The sequence below is a fragment of the Procambarus clarkii genome, chromosome 3 (genome assembly GCF_040958095.1).
Source record: "Procambarus clarkii isolate CNS0578487 chromosome 3, FALCON_Pclarkii_2.0, whole genome shotgun sequence".
Lineage (NCBI taxonomy): Eukaryota > Metazoa > Arthropoda > Malacostraca > Decapoda > Cambaridae > Procambarus > Procambarus clarkii.
This window is the reverse complement of record NC_091152.1, coordinates 49,919,011-49,935,680: the sequence shown is the minus strand read 5'-3', so window position 1 is coordinate 49,935,680 and position 16,670 is coordinate 49,919,011. Positions and strand designations below refer to the sequence as shown.

Below are 16,670 nucleotides of genomic sequence, written 5' to 3'. Positions count from 1 at the left end.
ATATTAGAAAGAACTTTTTTAGTGTCAGAGTGGTTGACAAATGGAATGCATTAGGAAGTGATGTGGTGGAGGCTGACTCCATACACAGTTTCAAGTGTAGATATGATGGAGCCCAGTAGGCTCAGGAACCTGTACACCAGTTGATTGACAGTTGAGAGGCGGGACCAAAGAGCCAGAGCTCAACCCCCGCAAGCACAACTAGGTGAGAACTAGGTGAGTACACACACACACACACACACACACACACACACACACACACACACACACACACACACACACACACACACACACACACACACACACAGTCCATGGACTCCGGCTGACAGAGTTTCATATTAAACATTTATTTTGAGAATACTTTCTCTCCAGGTTTAAAATTTGAAGACACACAATAGGACATCATTTGTGAGAGGAGACCGGGCCGCCCACAGGTGTCCCAAGAGCAGGACCCGGATACAGTGGCTCAGGCAAGGCATTATGGGGAAAGAATATGGCTCAAGGGAGAAAATACGATATTCAAAGATAAATATCAAATTCACACAGAGAAAGGAATGAGGAGTTTTCTTGACAAATATGATCTTAAAAAATATAAATTTCGAGAAAAATGAATATGAGACTTTTAAAGTCCAATAGACTTAGCTTTACGGGGACTTAATTACGTCTTAGAACAACATTATTGAAATAGGATTTGTGTCAAGATACACAACGCGAAACAAGCACTAACAGTATACCTAAGTGTTAAATAATATATTAGCTGCAAGTATAATGTTAGCACAAGCTGAGATGCCGGAGAACAGAACAGCATTCCGTGATGCTTCCATACCCGTAACATGTGACGTTTTGGCTGTAATAAAGTCGAGTACGTCAGCGCCTTCTCCTGAAATACATCAACATACAACTAGAGTATACACCAAAGTATATTATATTTCTTTGGTGTATATACACTGAGAGATATATTACATTCTTCGGTGTATATATATACACAGGGAGTTTGTATTAGTCCTGGATTGTATTCATGACTAATGTATATTTGCCGGTTGTTGTGGTGGCCTTAATAACCCTCCCTGGGATGATAGATTTACAACAAAACAACAACCACAAATTCCATTCACCTGGGCTGTAGGAGACTCGAACCCTGGACTCGTCTCCTGCGAGTACGTCTCCTGCGAGTACGTCTCCTGCGAGTACGTCTCCTGCGAGTACGTCTCCTGCGAGTACGTCTCCTGGGAGTACGTCTCCTGGGAGTACGTCTCCTGGGAGTACGTCTCCTGCGAGTACGTCTCCTGGGAGTACGTCTCCTGCGAGTACGTCTCCTAAGAGTTCGTCTCCTGGGAGTACGTGTCCTGCGAGTACGTCCCCTGCGAGTACATCTCCTGTGAGTACGTCTCCTGCGAGTACATCTCACAGGAACATGCTACCTGCATATCATGTTAGAGTTCCATTAATAGTCTCCTTGTAAACTGGTAAGTGAATCTTTGGCTTACACAAAGAATATTCGCTAGTTATAACTTTATAGTATTATAAACTTTTGGGGTAAAATTTAAAAAGTCTCTGCTTAACTCGTTTTCTTTCAAACAGTTTAAAGAATTTGGTTTTCTGTTAATGAAATTCTAGAGGACACTCAAATAGTTTTGTATATCATATTACACATGTTCGAGATTGGTTGTGTTACAACTAATCCCTTGCCACATGTGGAACACTTGCTACATGTATGACACTTGCCACCTGTGTAACACATATTTAACATACTTGTCACATATTTAACACAGCCCAAACGTCTTGACACATGAGGCAAGAACTACAAAGGTCAACTTGCCAGGTGAAGACAAGAGGGCAGGAACTAGGCCAAGACCACCAGGACTCTATACCAACACCTCACATCCCTGGCAGCTTAACACTTCTGGAAGACAAGACCACCAGGACTCTATACCAACACCTCACATCCCTGGCAGCTTAACACTTCTGGAAGACAAGACCACCAGGACTCTATACCAACACCTCACATCCCTGGCAGCTTAACACTTCTGGAAGACAAGACCACCAGGACTCTATACCAACACCTCACATCCCTGGCAGCTTAACACTTCAGGAAGACAAGACCACCAGGACTCTATACCAACACCTCACATCCCTGGCAGCTTAACACTTCTGGAAGACAAGACCACCAGGACTCTATACCAACACCTCACATCCCTGGCAGCTTAACACTTCTGGAAGACAAGACCACCAGGACTCTATACCAACACCTCACATCCCTGGCAGCTTAACACTTCTGGAAGACAAGACCACCAGGACTCTATACCAACACCTCACATCCCTGGCAGCTTAACACTTCTGGAAGACAAGACCACCAGGACTCTATACCAACACCTCACATCCCTGGCAGCTTAACACTTCAGGAAGACAAGACCACCAGGACTCTATACCAACACCTCACATCCCTGGCAGCTTAACACTTCTGGAAGACAAGACCACCAGGACTCTATACCAACACCTCACATCCCTGGCAGCTTAACACTTCTGGAAGACACTCACACCATCACTGGAGAGAAGACATACAAGCAGCTTCATAATGCAACATTCTCTCACAAGGAATATTTTATGAATACCTGAATCGATAGGAGTAATGCAGACCCTGGTTCGACTCCCGTTCATGATTCACAGTCAGGACACCCGAGTTTGAACTCCGGCGTTATGGAAATGTTTTTTTCCTATCACCTGGTGCCTCTGTTCACCGAGCAGTAAATAGGTATACCCACTAGTTTGGCAACTGTGGTGGAAATGCACTTGGGGCTGATCAACCAGGCTGTGATTGATACGTCAGGCTGCGAGCCGCCGCGTCCAACAGCCTGGTTGACCAGCCCAGCAACCAGGAGGCCTGGCCGGGGACCGGGCCACGGGGACATTGAACCCCGAAATTATCGCAAGGTACCAGCAAGGGGAGGATCAATCCAGCCTGTCAGACCTGCATTGCCAACAAGCAAAAATGACCCTAAATACCTTAGCAAACACATTTCTTGCAGAACCACGTTCAATCATCGCTCATCCCGGTAACTGGGCGCACTATTCCTTTCCCCCGTCCTATCCTATATGCTAATCCTCATCCCTGCCAGGTACTATACTGTTGTAATGGCTCAGAGCTTCCTCAGGATAATTACCTAACTTTATCCTTGTTTTAGGAGCCCTCGGCGCCGACCACACCAGAAATATGGCGAGGGGGAATCTTGGAGGCAGGAAAGACCTGGATAAATACTGGTTTGGTAAGAGGGTTGTTGATTTACAGCAACCAATTAGCGGGTGATGTAGTAGACACGGGATCGATGGATTGTGTCGTGCTAAGGTTAGACACACACACAATATATATATATATATATATATATATATATATATATATATATATATATATATATATATATATATATATATATATGTCGTACCTAGTAGCCAGAACTCACTTCTGAGCCTACTATTCAAGGCCCGATTTGCCTAATAAGCCAAGTTTTCATGAATTAATTGCTTTTCGACTACCTAACCTACCTAACCTAACCTAACCTAACTTTTTCGGCTACCTAACCAAACCTAACCTATAAAGATAGGTTAGGTTAGGTTAGGTAGGGTTGGTTAGGTTCGGTCATATATCAACGTTAATTTTAACTCCAATAAAAAAAAATTGACCTCTTACATAATGATATGGGTAGCTTTATCATTTCATAAGAAAAAAAATTAGAGAAAATATATTAATTCATGAGAACTTGGCTTATTAGGCAAATCGGGCCTTGCATTGTAGGCTGAAAAGTGAGTTCTGGCTACTAGGTACGACATATATATATATATGTATATATATATATATATATATATATATATATGTCGTACCTAGTAGCCAGAACGCACTTCTCAGCCTACTATGCAAGGCCCGATTTGCCTAATAAGCCAAGTTTTCATGAATTAATGTTTTTTCGACTACCTAACCTAACCTAACCTAACTTTTTCGGCCACCTAACCTAACCTAACCTATATAGATAGGTTAGGTTAGGTTAGGTAGGGTTGGTTAGGTTCGGTCATATATCTACGTTAATTTTAACTCCAATTAAAAAAAATTGACCTCATACATAATGAAATGGGTAGCTTTATCATTTCATAAGAAAAAAATTAGAGAAAACATATTAATTCAGGAAAACTTGGCTCATTAGGCAAATCGGGCCTTGCATAGTAGGCTGAGAACTGCGTTCTGGCTACTAGGTACGACATATATATATATATATATATATATATATATATATGTCGTACCTAGTAGCCAGAACTCACTTTTTGGCCTACTATTCAAGGCCCGATTTGCCTAATAAGCTAAGTTTTCCTGAATTAATATATTTTTTCTAATTTTTTTCTTATGAAATGATAAAGCTACCCATTTCATTATGTATGAGGTCAATTTTTTTTTATTGGAGTTAAAATTAACGTAGATATATGACCGAACCTAACCAACCCTACCTAACCTAACCTAACCTATCTTTATAGGTTAGGTTTGGTTAGGTAGCCAAAAAAGTTAGGTTAGGTTAGGTTAGGTAGGTTAGGTAGTCGAAAAACAATTAATTCATGAAAACTTGGCTTATTAGGCAAATCGGGCCTTGCATAGTAGGCTGAGAAGTGCGTTCTGGCTACTAGGTACGACATATATATATATATATATATATATATATATATATATATATATATATATATATTAGTGTATTTTGGTAGCAGTCTTTCCTGTAGACATATATTATTAAATATGACCGAAAAAGTAAGATTAATAATTCTAACACGAATTTTCTCAATCTTTCGTACATTATGCTTCACTGTTGGAGGTAAATCAAAAATCACTTCTCCAAAATTCATTTTTATTTCTAGTCTGACGCGACACGGGCGCGTTTCGTAAAACTTATTACATTTTCAAAGACTTCACAAATACACAACTGATTAGAACTTGCGTTTCCCTGATTTTATATCTACATTTGAGTGAGGTGGGAAGGGTGACGTGGCATTACATTTGAGTGAGGTGGGAAGGATGATGTGGCATTAACACAAGACAGAACACTAGAGGATATTAATAGGGTATTAAAAGTATCAACACAAGACAGAACAGAAACAATGGGTATTGAATAGAAGTGTTTGTAGAAAGCCTATTGGTCCATATTTCTTGATGCTTCTATATTGGAGCGGAGTCTTGAGGTGGGTAGAATATAGTTGTGCAATAATTGGCTGTTGATTGCTGGTGTTGACTTCTTGATGTGTAGTGCCTCGCAAACGTCAAGCCGCCTGCTATCGCTGTATCTATCGATGATTTCTGTGTTGTTTACTAGGATTTCTCTGGCGATGGTTTGGTTATGGGAAGAGATTATATGTTCCTTAATGGAGCCCTGTTGTTTATGCATCGTTAAACGCCTAGAAAGAGATGTTGTTGTCTTGCCTATATACTGGGTTTTTTGGAGCTTACAGTCCCCAAGTGGGCATTTGAAGGCATAGACGACGTTAGTCTCTTTTAAAGCGTTCTGTTTCGTGTCTGGAGAGTTTCTCATGAGTAGGCTGGCCGTTTTTCTGGTTTTATAGTAAATCGTCAGTTGTATCCTCTGATTTTTGTCTGTAGGGATAACGTTTCTATTAAGAATATCTTTCAGGACCCTTTCCTCTGTTTTATGAGCTGTGGAAAAGAAGTTCCTGTAAAATAGTCTAATAGGGGGTATAGGTGTTGTGTTAGTTGTCTCTTCAGAGGTTGCATGGCTTTTCACTTTCCTTCTTATGATGTCTTCGATGAAACCATTGGAGAAGCCGTTATTGACTAGAACCTGCCTTACCCTACAGAGTTCTTCGTCGACTTGCTTCCATTCTGAGCTGTGGCTGAGAGCACGGTCGACGTATGCGTTAACAACACTCCTCTTGTACCTGTCAGGGCAGTCGCTGTTGGCATTTAGGCACATTCCTATGTTTGTTTCCTTTGTGTAGACTGCAGTGTGGAAACCTCCGCCCTTTTCCATGACTGTTACATCTAGAAAAGGCAGCTTCCCATCCTTTTCCGTCTCGTAAGTGAAACGCAGCACGGAACTCTGCTCAAATGCCTCCTTCAGCTCCTGCAGATGTCTGACATCAGGTACCTGTGTAAAAATGTCGTCAACATACCTGCAGTATATGGCCGGTTTCAAGTTCATGTCGACTAAGACTTTTTGCTCGATGGTACCCATGTAGAAGTTTGCAAACAGGACACCTAGGGGAGAACCCATTGCGACCCCATCTACTTGCTTATACATGTGCCCATCCGGGCTCAAGAAGGGTGCCTCTTTAGTACAAGCTTGGAGTAGTTTCCTCAGAATACTTTCTGGCATGTCAAGAGGAGTACAGGCTGGATCACGATACACTCTGTCGGCTATCATTCCGATTGTCTCGTCCACAGGTACGTTGGTAAACAGCGATTCTACGTCCAACGAGGCTCTTATCCCTGTGGCCCGTGCGCCCCGCAGTAAGTCCACAAATTCCTTTGGAGACTTCAGGCTGAAGGCGCAAGGAACATAAGGAGTCAGCAGGCCGTTGAGTCGCTTCGCCAATCTGTACGTGGGTGTGGGTATCTGGCTAATGATTGGCCGAAGTGGGTTTCCAGGCTTGTGCGTCTTGACATTTCCATACGCATATCCAGGTTTATATTCCCCAATGATCTTTGGCAGGTGGAGTCCGGATTTCTTGGCGTTCACAGTTTCGATCAGTTTGTTGACCTTTGCTTTTAATTCGGCTGTAGTGTCCTTTGTTACCCTTTGGAACTTAGTTTGGTCAGAGAGTATGATGTTCATTTTCGCCAGTTGTTGACGACATATTCGACCTCGAGACACAAAAGAAGGTCACTACCAAAGATACCTTACAAGCAGAACTTATTGCAGAAGGAGGAAAGAATCGAGGCAACTACAGAAGCACCATACTGTCCCCCGAGCTTAGAGCGGCAGCTAAAAGCCTTCGTGAGAACAAGGAGATAGTTGTCAGGAGAGGTGACAAGTCGCCAATATATGTCATTCTTAAAAAAGACGAATATCTGGCGAAAATGAACATCATACTCTCTGACCAAACTAAGTTCCAAAGGGTAACGAAGGACACTACAGCCGAATTAAAAGCAAAGGTCAACAAACTGATCGAAACTGTGAACGCCAAGAAATCCGGACTCCACCTGCCAAAGATCATTGGGGAATATAAACCTGGATATGCGTATGGAAATGTCAAGACGCACAAGCCTGGAAACCCACTTCGGCCAATCATTAGCCAGATACCCACACCCACGTACAGATTGGCGAAGCGACTCAACGGCCTGCTGACTCCTTATGTTCCTTGCGCCTTCAGCCTGAAGTCTCCAAAGGAATTTGTGGACTTACTGCGGGGCGCACGGGCCACAGGGATAAGAGCCTCGTTGGACGTAGAATCGCTGTTTACCAACGTACCTGTGGACGAGACAATCGGAATGATAGCCGACAGAGTGTATCGTGATCCAGCCTGTACTCCTCTTGACATGCCAGAAAGTATTCTGAGGAAACTACTCCAAGCTTGTACTAAAGAGGCACCCTTCTTGAGCCCGGATGGGCACATGTATAAGCAAGTAGATGGGGTCGCCATGGGTTCTCCCCTAGGTGTCCTGTTTGCAAACTTCTACATGGGTACCATCGAGCAAAAAGTCTTAGTCGACATGAACTTGAAACCGGCCATATACTGCAGGTATGTTGACGACATTTTTACACAGGTACCTGATGTCAGACATCTGCAGGAGCTGAAGGAGGCATTTGAGCAGAGTTCCGTGCTGCGTTTCACTTACGAGACGGAAAAGGATGGGAAGCTGCCTTTTCTAGATGTAACAGTCATGGAAAAGGGCGGAGGTTTCCACACTGCAGTCTACACAAAGGAAACAAACATAGGAATGTGCCTAAATGCCAACAGCGACTGCCCTGACAGGTACAAGAGGAGTGTTGTTAACGCATACGTCGACCGTGCTCTCAGCCACAGCTCAGAATGGAAGCAAGTCGACGAAGAACTCTGTAGGGTAAGGCAGGTTCTAGTCAATAACGGCTTCTCCAATGGTTTCATCGAAGACATCATAAGAAGGAAAGTGAAAAGCCATGCAACCTCTGAAGAGACAACTAACACAACACCTATACCCCCTATTAGACTATTTTACAGGAACTTCTTTTCCACAGCTCATAAAACAGAGGAAAGGGTCCTGAAAGATATTGTTAATAGAAACGTTATCCCTACAGACAAAAATCAGAGGATACAACTGACGATTTACTATAAAACCAGAAAAACGGCCAGCCTACTCATGAGAAACTCTCCAGACACGAAACAGAACGCTTTAAAAGAGACTAACGTCGTCTATGCCTTCAAATGCCCACTTGGGGACTGTAAGCTCCAAAAAACCCAGTATATAGGCAAGACAACAACATCTCTTTCTAGGCGTTTAACGATGCATAAACAACAGGGCTCCATTAAGGAACATATAATCTCTTCCCATAACCAAACCATCGCCAGAGAAATCCTAGTAAACAACACAGAAATCATCGATAGATACAGCGATAGCAGGCGGCTTGACGTTTGCGAGGCACTACACATCAAGAAGTCAACACCAGCAATCAACAGCCAATTATTGCACAACTATATTCTACCCACCTCAAGACTCCGCTCCAATATAGAAGCATCAAGAAATATGGACCAATAGGCTTTCTACAAACACTTCTATTCAATACCCATTGTTTCTGTTCTGTCTTGTGTTGATACTTTTAATACCCTATTAATATCCTCTAGTGTTCTGTCTTGTGTTAATGCCACATCATCCTTCCCACCTCACTCAAATGTAATGCCACGTCACCCTTCCCACCTCACTCAAATGTAGATATAAAATCAGGGAAACGCAAGTTCTAATCAGTTGTGTATTTGTGAAGTCTTTGAAAATGTAATAAGTTTTACGAAACGCGCCCGTGTCGCGTCAGACTAGAAATAAAAATGAATTTTGGAGAAGTGATTTTTGATTTACCTCCAACAGTGAAGCATAATGTACGAAAGATTGAGAAAATTCGTGTTAGAATTATTAATCTTACTTTTTCGGTCATATTTAATAATATATATATATATATATATATATATATATATTTATATATATATATATATATATATATATATATATATATATATATATATATATATATATATATATATATATATATATATATATATATATATATATATATGCAATTGATGATCACAAAACACTGATCATTTTATGCGGAAAATCCACAGAGAAATATGAAATGAGGTGAACGTTTCGGCTTGTTAAAGCCTTTGTCAACACCAGACTGACTCAGTCTGGTGTTGACAAAGGCTTTAACAAGCCGAAACGTTCACCTCATTTCATATTTCTCTGTGGATTTTCCGCATATATATATATATATATATATATATATATATATATATATATATATATATATATATATATATATATATATATATATATATATATATATATATATATATATTAGTATATTTTGGTAGCAGTCTTTCCTGTAGACATATATTATTAAATATGACCGAAAAAGTAAGATTAATAATTCTAACACGAATTTTCTCAATCTTTCGTACATTACGCTTCACTGTTGGAGGTAAATCAAAAATCACTTCTCCAAAATTCATTTTTATTTCTAGTCTGACGCGACACGGGCGCGTTTCGTAAAACTTATTACATTTTCAAAGACTTCACAAATACACAACTGATTAGAACGTATCTCTGGTTTTATATCTACATTTGAGTGAGGTGGGAGGGGTGATGTGGCATTAACACAAGACAGAACAAGAGGGGATATTAATAGGGTATTAAAAGTATCAACACAAGACAGAACAGAAACAATGGGTATTGAATAGAAGTGTTTGTTGAAAGCCTATTGGTCCATATTTCTTGATGCTTCTATATTGGAGCGGAGTCTTGAGGTGGGTAGAATATAGTTGTGCAATAATTGGCTGTTGATTGCTGGTGTTGACTTCTTGATGTGTAGTGCCTCGCAAACGTCAAGCCGCCTGCTATCGCTGTATCTATCGATGATTTCTGTGTTGTTTACTAGGATTTCTCTGGCGATGGTTTGGTTATGGGAAGAGATTATATGTTCCTTAATGGAGCCCTGTTGTTTATGCATCGTTAAACGCCTAGAAAGAGATGTTGTTGTCTTGCCTATATACTGGGTTTTTTGGAGCTTACAGTCCCCAAGTGGGCATTTGAAGGCATAGACAACATTAGTCTCTTTTAAAGCGTTCTGTTTTGTGTCTGGAGAGTTTCTCATGAGTAGGCTGGCCGTTTTTCTGGTTTTATAGTAAATCGTCAGTTGTATCCTCTGATTTTTGTCTGTAGGGATAACGTTTCTATTAACAATATCTTTCAGGACCCTTTCCTCCGTTTTATGAGCTGTGGAAAAGAAGTTCCTGTAAAATAGTCTAATAGGGGGTATAGGTGTTGTGTTAGTTGTCTCTTCAGAGGTTGCATGGCTTTTCACTTTCCTTCTTATGATGTCTTCGATGAAACCATTGGAGAAGCCGTTATTGACTAGGACCTGCCTTACCCTACAGAGTTCTTCGTCGACTTGCTTCCATTCTGAGCTGTGGCTGAGAGCACGGTCGACGTATGCGTTAACAACACTCCTCTTGTACCTGTCAGGGCAGTCGCTGTTGGCATTTAGGCACATTCCTATGTTTGTTTCCTTAGTGTAGACTGCAGTGTGGAAACCTCCGCCCTTTTTCCATGACTGTTACATCTAGAAAAGGCAGCTTCCCATCCTTTTCCGTCTCGTAAGTGAAACGCAGCACGGAACTCTGCTCAAATGCCTCCTTCAGCTCCTGCAGATGTCTGACATCAGGTACCTGTGTAAAAATGTCGTCAACATACCTGCAGTATATGGCCGGTTTCAAGTTCATGTCGACTAAGACTTTTTGCTCGATGGTACCCATGTAGAAGTTTGCAAACAGGACACCTAGGGGAGAACCCATGGCGACCCCATCTACTTGCTTATACATGTGCCCATCCGGGCTCAAGAAGGGTGCCTCTTTAGTACAAGCTTGGAGTAGTTTCCTCAGAATACTTTCTGGCATGTCAAGAGGAGTACAGGCTGGATCACGAAAACAGTCATGGAAAAGGGCGGAGGTTTCCACACTGCAGTCTACACTAAGGAAACAAACATAGGAATGTGCCTAAATGCCAACAGCGACTGCCCTGACAGGTACAAGAGGAGTGTTGTTAACGCATACGTCGACCGTGCTCTCAGCCACAGCTCAGAATGGAAGCAAGTCGACGAAGAACTCTGTAGGGTAAGGCAGGTCCTAGTCAATAACGGCTTCTCCAATGGTTTCATCGAAGACATCATAAGAAGGAAAGTGAAAAGCCATGCAACCTCTGAAGAGACAACTAACACAACACCTATACCCCCTATTAGACTATTTTACAGGAACTTCTTTTCCACAGCTCATAAAACGGAGGAAAGGGTCCTGAAAGATATTGTTAATAGAAACGTTATCCCTACAGACAAAAATCAGAGGATACAACTGACGATTTACTATAAAACCAGAAAAACGGCCAGCCTACTCATGAGAAACTCTCCAGACACAAAACAGAACGCTTTAAAAGAGACTAATGTCGTCTATGCCTTCAAATGCCCACTTGGGGACTGTAAGCTCCAAAAAACCCAGTATATAGGCAAGACAACAACATCTCTTTCTAGGCGTTTAACGATGCATAAGCAACAGGGCTCCATTAAGGAACATATAATCTCTTCCCATAACCAAACCATCGCCAGAGAAATCCTAGTAAACAACACAGAAATCATCGATAGATACAGCGATAGCAGGCGGCTTGACGTTTGTGAGGCACTACACATCAAGAAGTCAACACCAGCAATCAACAGCCAATTATTGCACAACTATATTCTACCCACCTCAAGACTCCGCTCCAATATAGAAGCATCAAGAAATATGGACCAATAGGCTTTCTACAAACACTTCTATTCAATACCCATTGTTTCTGTTCTGTCTTGTGTTGATACTTTTAATACCCTATTAATATCCCCTCTTGTTCTGTCTTGTGTTAATGCCACATCACCCCTCCCACCTCACTCAAATGTAGATATAAAATCAGAGATACGTTCTAATCAGTTGTGTATTTGTGAAGTCTTTGACAATGTAATAAGTTTTACGAAACGCGCCCGTGTCGCGTCAGACTAGAAATAAAAATGAATTTTGGAGAAGTGATTTTTGATTTACCTCCAACAGTGAAGCGTAATGTACGAAAGATTGAGAAAATTCGTGTTAGAATTATTAATCTTATTTTTTCGGTCATATTTAATAATATATATATATATATATATATATATATATATATATATATATATATATATATATATATATATATATATATATATATATATATATATATATATATATATATTTTGTAGGGTCTGATGGTGTAGTGGGTTAAGGCGTACTAGTTATGGCAGCTACTGGAAGGTAGTTGTGCTCTCTGGGTTCGAGGCCCACTGGTGGGTGTTGTCCAAAGATTGTTAATCTTCACTTGTGGTTTATGCAAGTATAGGCTTATATATATATATATATATATATATATATATATATATATATATATATATATATATATATATATATATATATATATATATATATATATATATATGTGTGTGTAATATGCGAACAAGCCTGAATGGCTTGTTGGAAGGCAAAAGTTGACAATATATATATATATATATATATATATATATATATATATATATATATATATATATATATTATTAAATATGACCGAAAAAGTAAGATTAATAATTCTAACACGAATTTTCTCAATCTTTCGTACATTACGCTTCACTGTTGGAGGTAAATCAAAAATCAATTCTCCAAAATTCATTTTTATTTCTAGTCTGACGCGACACGGGCGCGTTTCGTAAAACTTATTACATTTTCAAAGACTTTAGTTCACAAATACACAACTGAATAGAACTTACGTATCTCCGATTTTATATCTACATTTGAGTGAGGTGGAAGGGGTGATGTGGCATTAACACAAGACAGAACAAAATGTGGTATTAATAGGGTATTAATTTCATCAACACAAGACAGAACAAGAGTATTAATAGGGTATTAATTTCATCAACACAAGACAGAACACGAAACAATGGATATTGAATAGAAGTGTTTGTAGAAAGCCTATTGGTCCATATTTCTTGATGCTTCTATATTGGAGCGGAGTCTTGAGGTGGGTAGAATATAGTTGTGCAATAATTGGCTGTTGATTGCTGGTGTTGACTTCTTGATGTGTAGTGCCTCGCAAACGTCAAGCCGCCTGCTATCGCTGTATCTATCGATGATTTCTGTGTTGTTTACTAGGATTTCTCTGGCGATGGTTTGGTTGTGGGAAGAGATTATATGTTCCTTAATGGAGCCCTGTTGCTTATGCATCGTTAAACGCCTAGAAAGAGATGTTGTTGTCTTGCCTATATACTGGGTTTTTTGGAGCTTACAGTCCCCAAGTGGGCATTTGAAGGCATAGACGACGTTAGTCTCTTTTAAAGCGTTCTGTTTTGTGTCTGGAGAGTTTCTCATGAGTAGGCTGGCCGTTTTTCTGGTTTTATAGTAAATCGTCAGTTGTATCCTCTGATTTTTGTCTGTAGGGATAACGTTTCTATTAACAATATCTTTCAGGACCCTTTCCTCCGTTTTATGAGCTGTGGAAAAGAAATTCCTGTAAAATAGTCTAATAGGGGATATAGGTGTTGTGTTAGTTGTCTCTTCAGAGGTTGCATGGCTTTTCACTTTCCTTCTTATGATGTCTTCGACGAAACCATTGGAGAAGCCGACCAAACTAAGTTCCAAAGGGTAACGAAGGACACTACAGCCGAATTAAAAGCAAAGGTCAACAAACTGATCGAAACTGTGAACGCCAAGAAATCCGGACTCCACCTGCCAAAGATCATTGGGGAATATAAACCTGGATATGCGTATGGAAATGTCAAGACGCACAAGCCTGGAAACCCACTTCGGCCAATCATTAGCCAGATACCCACACCCACGTACAGACTGGCGAAGCGACTCAACGGCCTGCTGACTCCTTATGTTCCTTGCGCCTTCAGCCTGAAGTCTCCAAAGGAATTTGTTGACTTACTGCGGGGCACACGGGCCACAGGGATAAGAGCCTCGTTGGACGTAGAATCGCTGTTTACCAACGTACCTGTGGACGAGACAATCGGAATGATAGCCGACAGAGTGTATCGTGATCCAGCCTGTACTCCTCTTGACATACCAGAAAATATTCTGAGGAAACTACTCCAAGCTTGTACTAAAGAGGCACCCTTCTTGAGCCCGGATGGACACATGTATAAGCAAGTAGATGGGGTTGCCATGGGTTCTCCCCTAGGTGTCCTGTTTGCAAACTTCTACATGGGTACCATCGAGCAAAAAGTCTTAGTCGACATGAACTTGAAACCGGCCATATACTGCAGGTATGTTGACGACATTTTTACACAGGTACCTGATGTCAGACATCTGCAGGAGCTGAAGGAGGCATTTGAGCAGAGTTCCGTGCTGCGTTTCACTTACGAGATGGAAAAGGATGGGAAGCTGCCCTTTCTAGATGTAACAGTCATGGAAAAGGGCGGAGGTTTCCACACTGCAGTCTACACTAAGGAAACAAGCATAGGAATGTGCCTAAATGCCAACAGCGACTGCCCAGACAGGTACAAGAGGAGTGTTGTTAACGCATATGTCGACCGTTCTCTCAGCCACAGCTCAGAATGGAAGCAAGTCGACGAAGAACTCTGTAGGGTAAGGCAGGTCCTAGTCAATAACGGCTTCTCCAATGGTTTCGTCGAAGACATCATAAGAAGGAAAGTGAAAAGCCATGCAACCTCTGAAGAGACAACTAACACAACACCTATACCCCCTATTAGACTATTTTACAGGAACTTCTTTTCCACAGCTCATAAAACGGAGGAAAGGGTCCTGAAAGATATTGTTAATAGAAACGTTATCCCTACAGACAAAAATCAGAGGATACAACTGACGATTTACTATAAAACCAGAAAAACGGCCAGCCTACTCATGAGAAACTCTCCAGACACAAAACAGAACGCTTTAAAAGAGACTAACGTCGTCTATGCCTTCAAATGCCCACTTGGGGACTGTAAGCTCCAAAAAACCCAGTATATAGGCAAGACAACAACATCTCTTTCTAGGCGTTTAACGATGCATAAGCAACAGGGCTCCATTAAGGAACATATAATCTCTTCCCACAACCAAACCATCGCCAGAGAAATCCTAGTAAACAACACAGAAATCATCGATAGATACAGCGATAGCAGGCGGCTTGACGTTTGCGAGGCACTACACATCAAGAAGTCAACACCAGCAATCAACAGCCAATTATTGCACAACTATATTCTACCCACCTCAAGACTCCGCTCCAATATAGAAGCATCAAGAAATATGGACCAATAGGCTTTCTACAAACACTTCTATTCAATATCCATTGTTTCGTGTTCTGTCTTGTGTTGATGAAATTAATACCCTATTAATACTCTTGTTCTGTCTTGTGTTGATGAAATTAATACCCTATTAATACCACACTTTGTTCTGTCTTGTGTCAATGCCACATCACCCCTTCCACCTCACTCAAATGTAGATATAAAATCGGAGATACGTAAGTTCTATTCAGTTGTGTATTTGTGAACTAAAGTCTTTGAAAATGTAATAAGTTTTACGAAACGCGCTCGTGTCGCGTCAGACTAGAAATAAAAATGAATTTTGGAGAATTGATTTTTGATTTACCTCCAACAGTGAAGCGTAATGTACGAAAGATTGAGAAAATTCGTGTTAGAATTATTAATCTTACTTTTTCGGTCATATTTAATAATATATGTCTACAGGAAAGACTGCTACCAAAAATATACTAATATATATATATATATATATATATATATATATATATATATATATATATATATATATATATATATATATATATATATATATATATATATATATATATATATATATATATATATATATATCCCATCTGCCTTCCGCAGTTTTCGTTTTGATTACGTTTTTATATAGAATCCACATTTACTCATGAGGGTGAATGTGTGAGGCAGGTGTGTGGAGTGTGAGGGGGGGGATGGGGGAGAGTGAGGTGGACCTCCACACGGGCACAACCCTCGCCCTTGAGGCGCTGTCTTAGCATTGTCTTGCTCTTACTCCTCTAACTCCAGACCTCACACTTAACTGTCATATTTACCTTGTCTTCATACAATGTATATTTTACATATTAATGAACTTTTCATAAGAATAAAATAATATACATTAAGCTTGTGTAGTGAAGCATTTTAAATAGAAACTTTGCAAATTAATTATTTATTATTATACATTTGAATATATTATCACTAATAACAAGCATGGTTGCTCACTGTATTGAGGAGTGTGACACTATCACGCCGGGCGAACCATTGTATTTCTCAGGGCGATACAGCTGTATCTTTTCACCTCTTGTTGTATTATTGTAACATATATTATTGAGCTGTTTGTATCATTATAATAAGCCTCTCACGACAGGTCACTTATTCATCACACTAATTGATCAC

The 16,670-nt window shown here is 40.4% G+C and overlaps 1 protein-coding gene across 1 annotated transcript in view; it reads left to right on the top strand.

The window, feature by feature from the left end:
• The first annotated feature begins 1,649 nt into the window (after positions 1–1,649).
• Positions 1,650–16,670, top strand: part of LOC138369025 (uncharacterized) — a 58,527-nt gene continuing 43,506 nt past the window's right edge. Inside the window, exon 1 of the mRNA XM_069331893.1 lies at positions 1,650–1,709. Within this exon, the coding sequence (XP_069187994.1) occupies positions 1,650–1,709 (60 nt within the window). The remainder of the gene's footprint in view (positions 1,710–16,670) is intronic.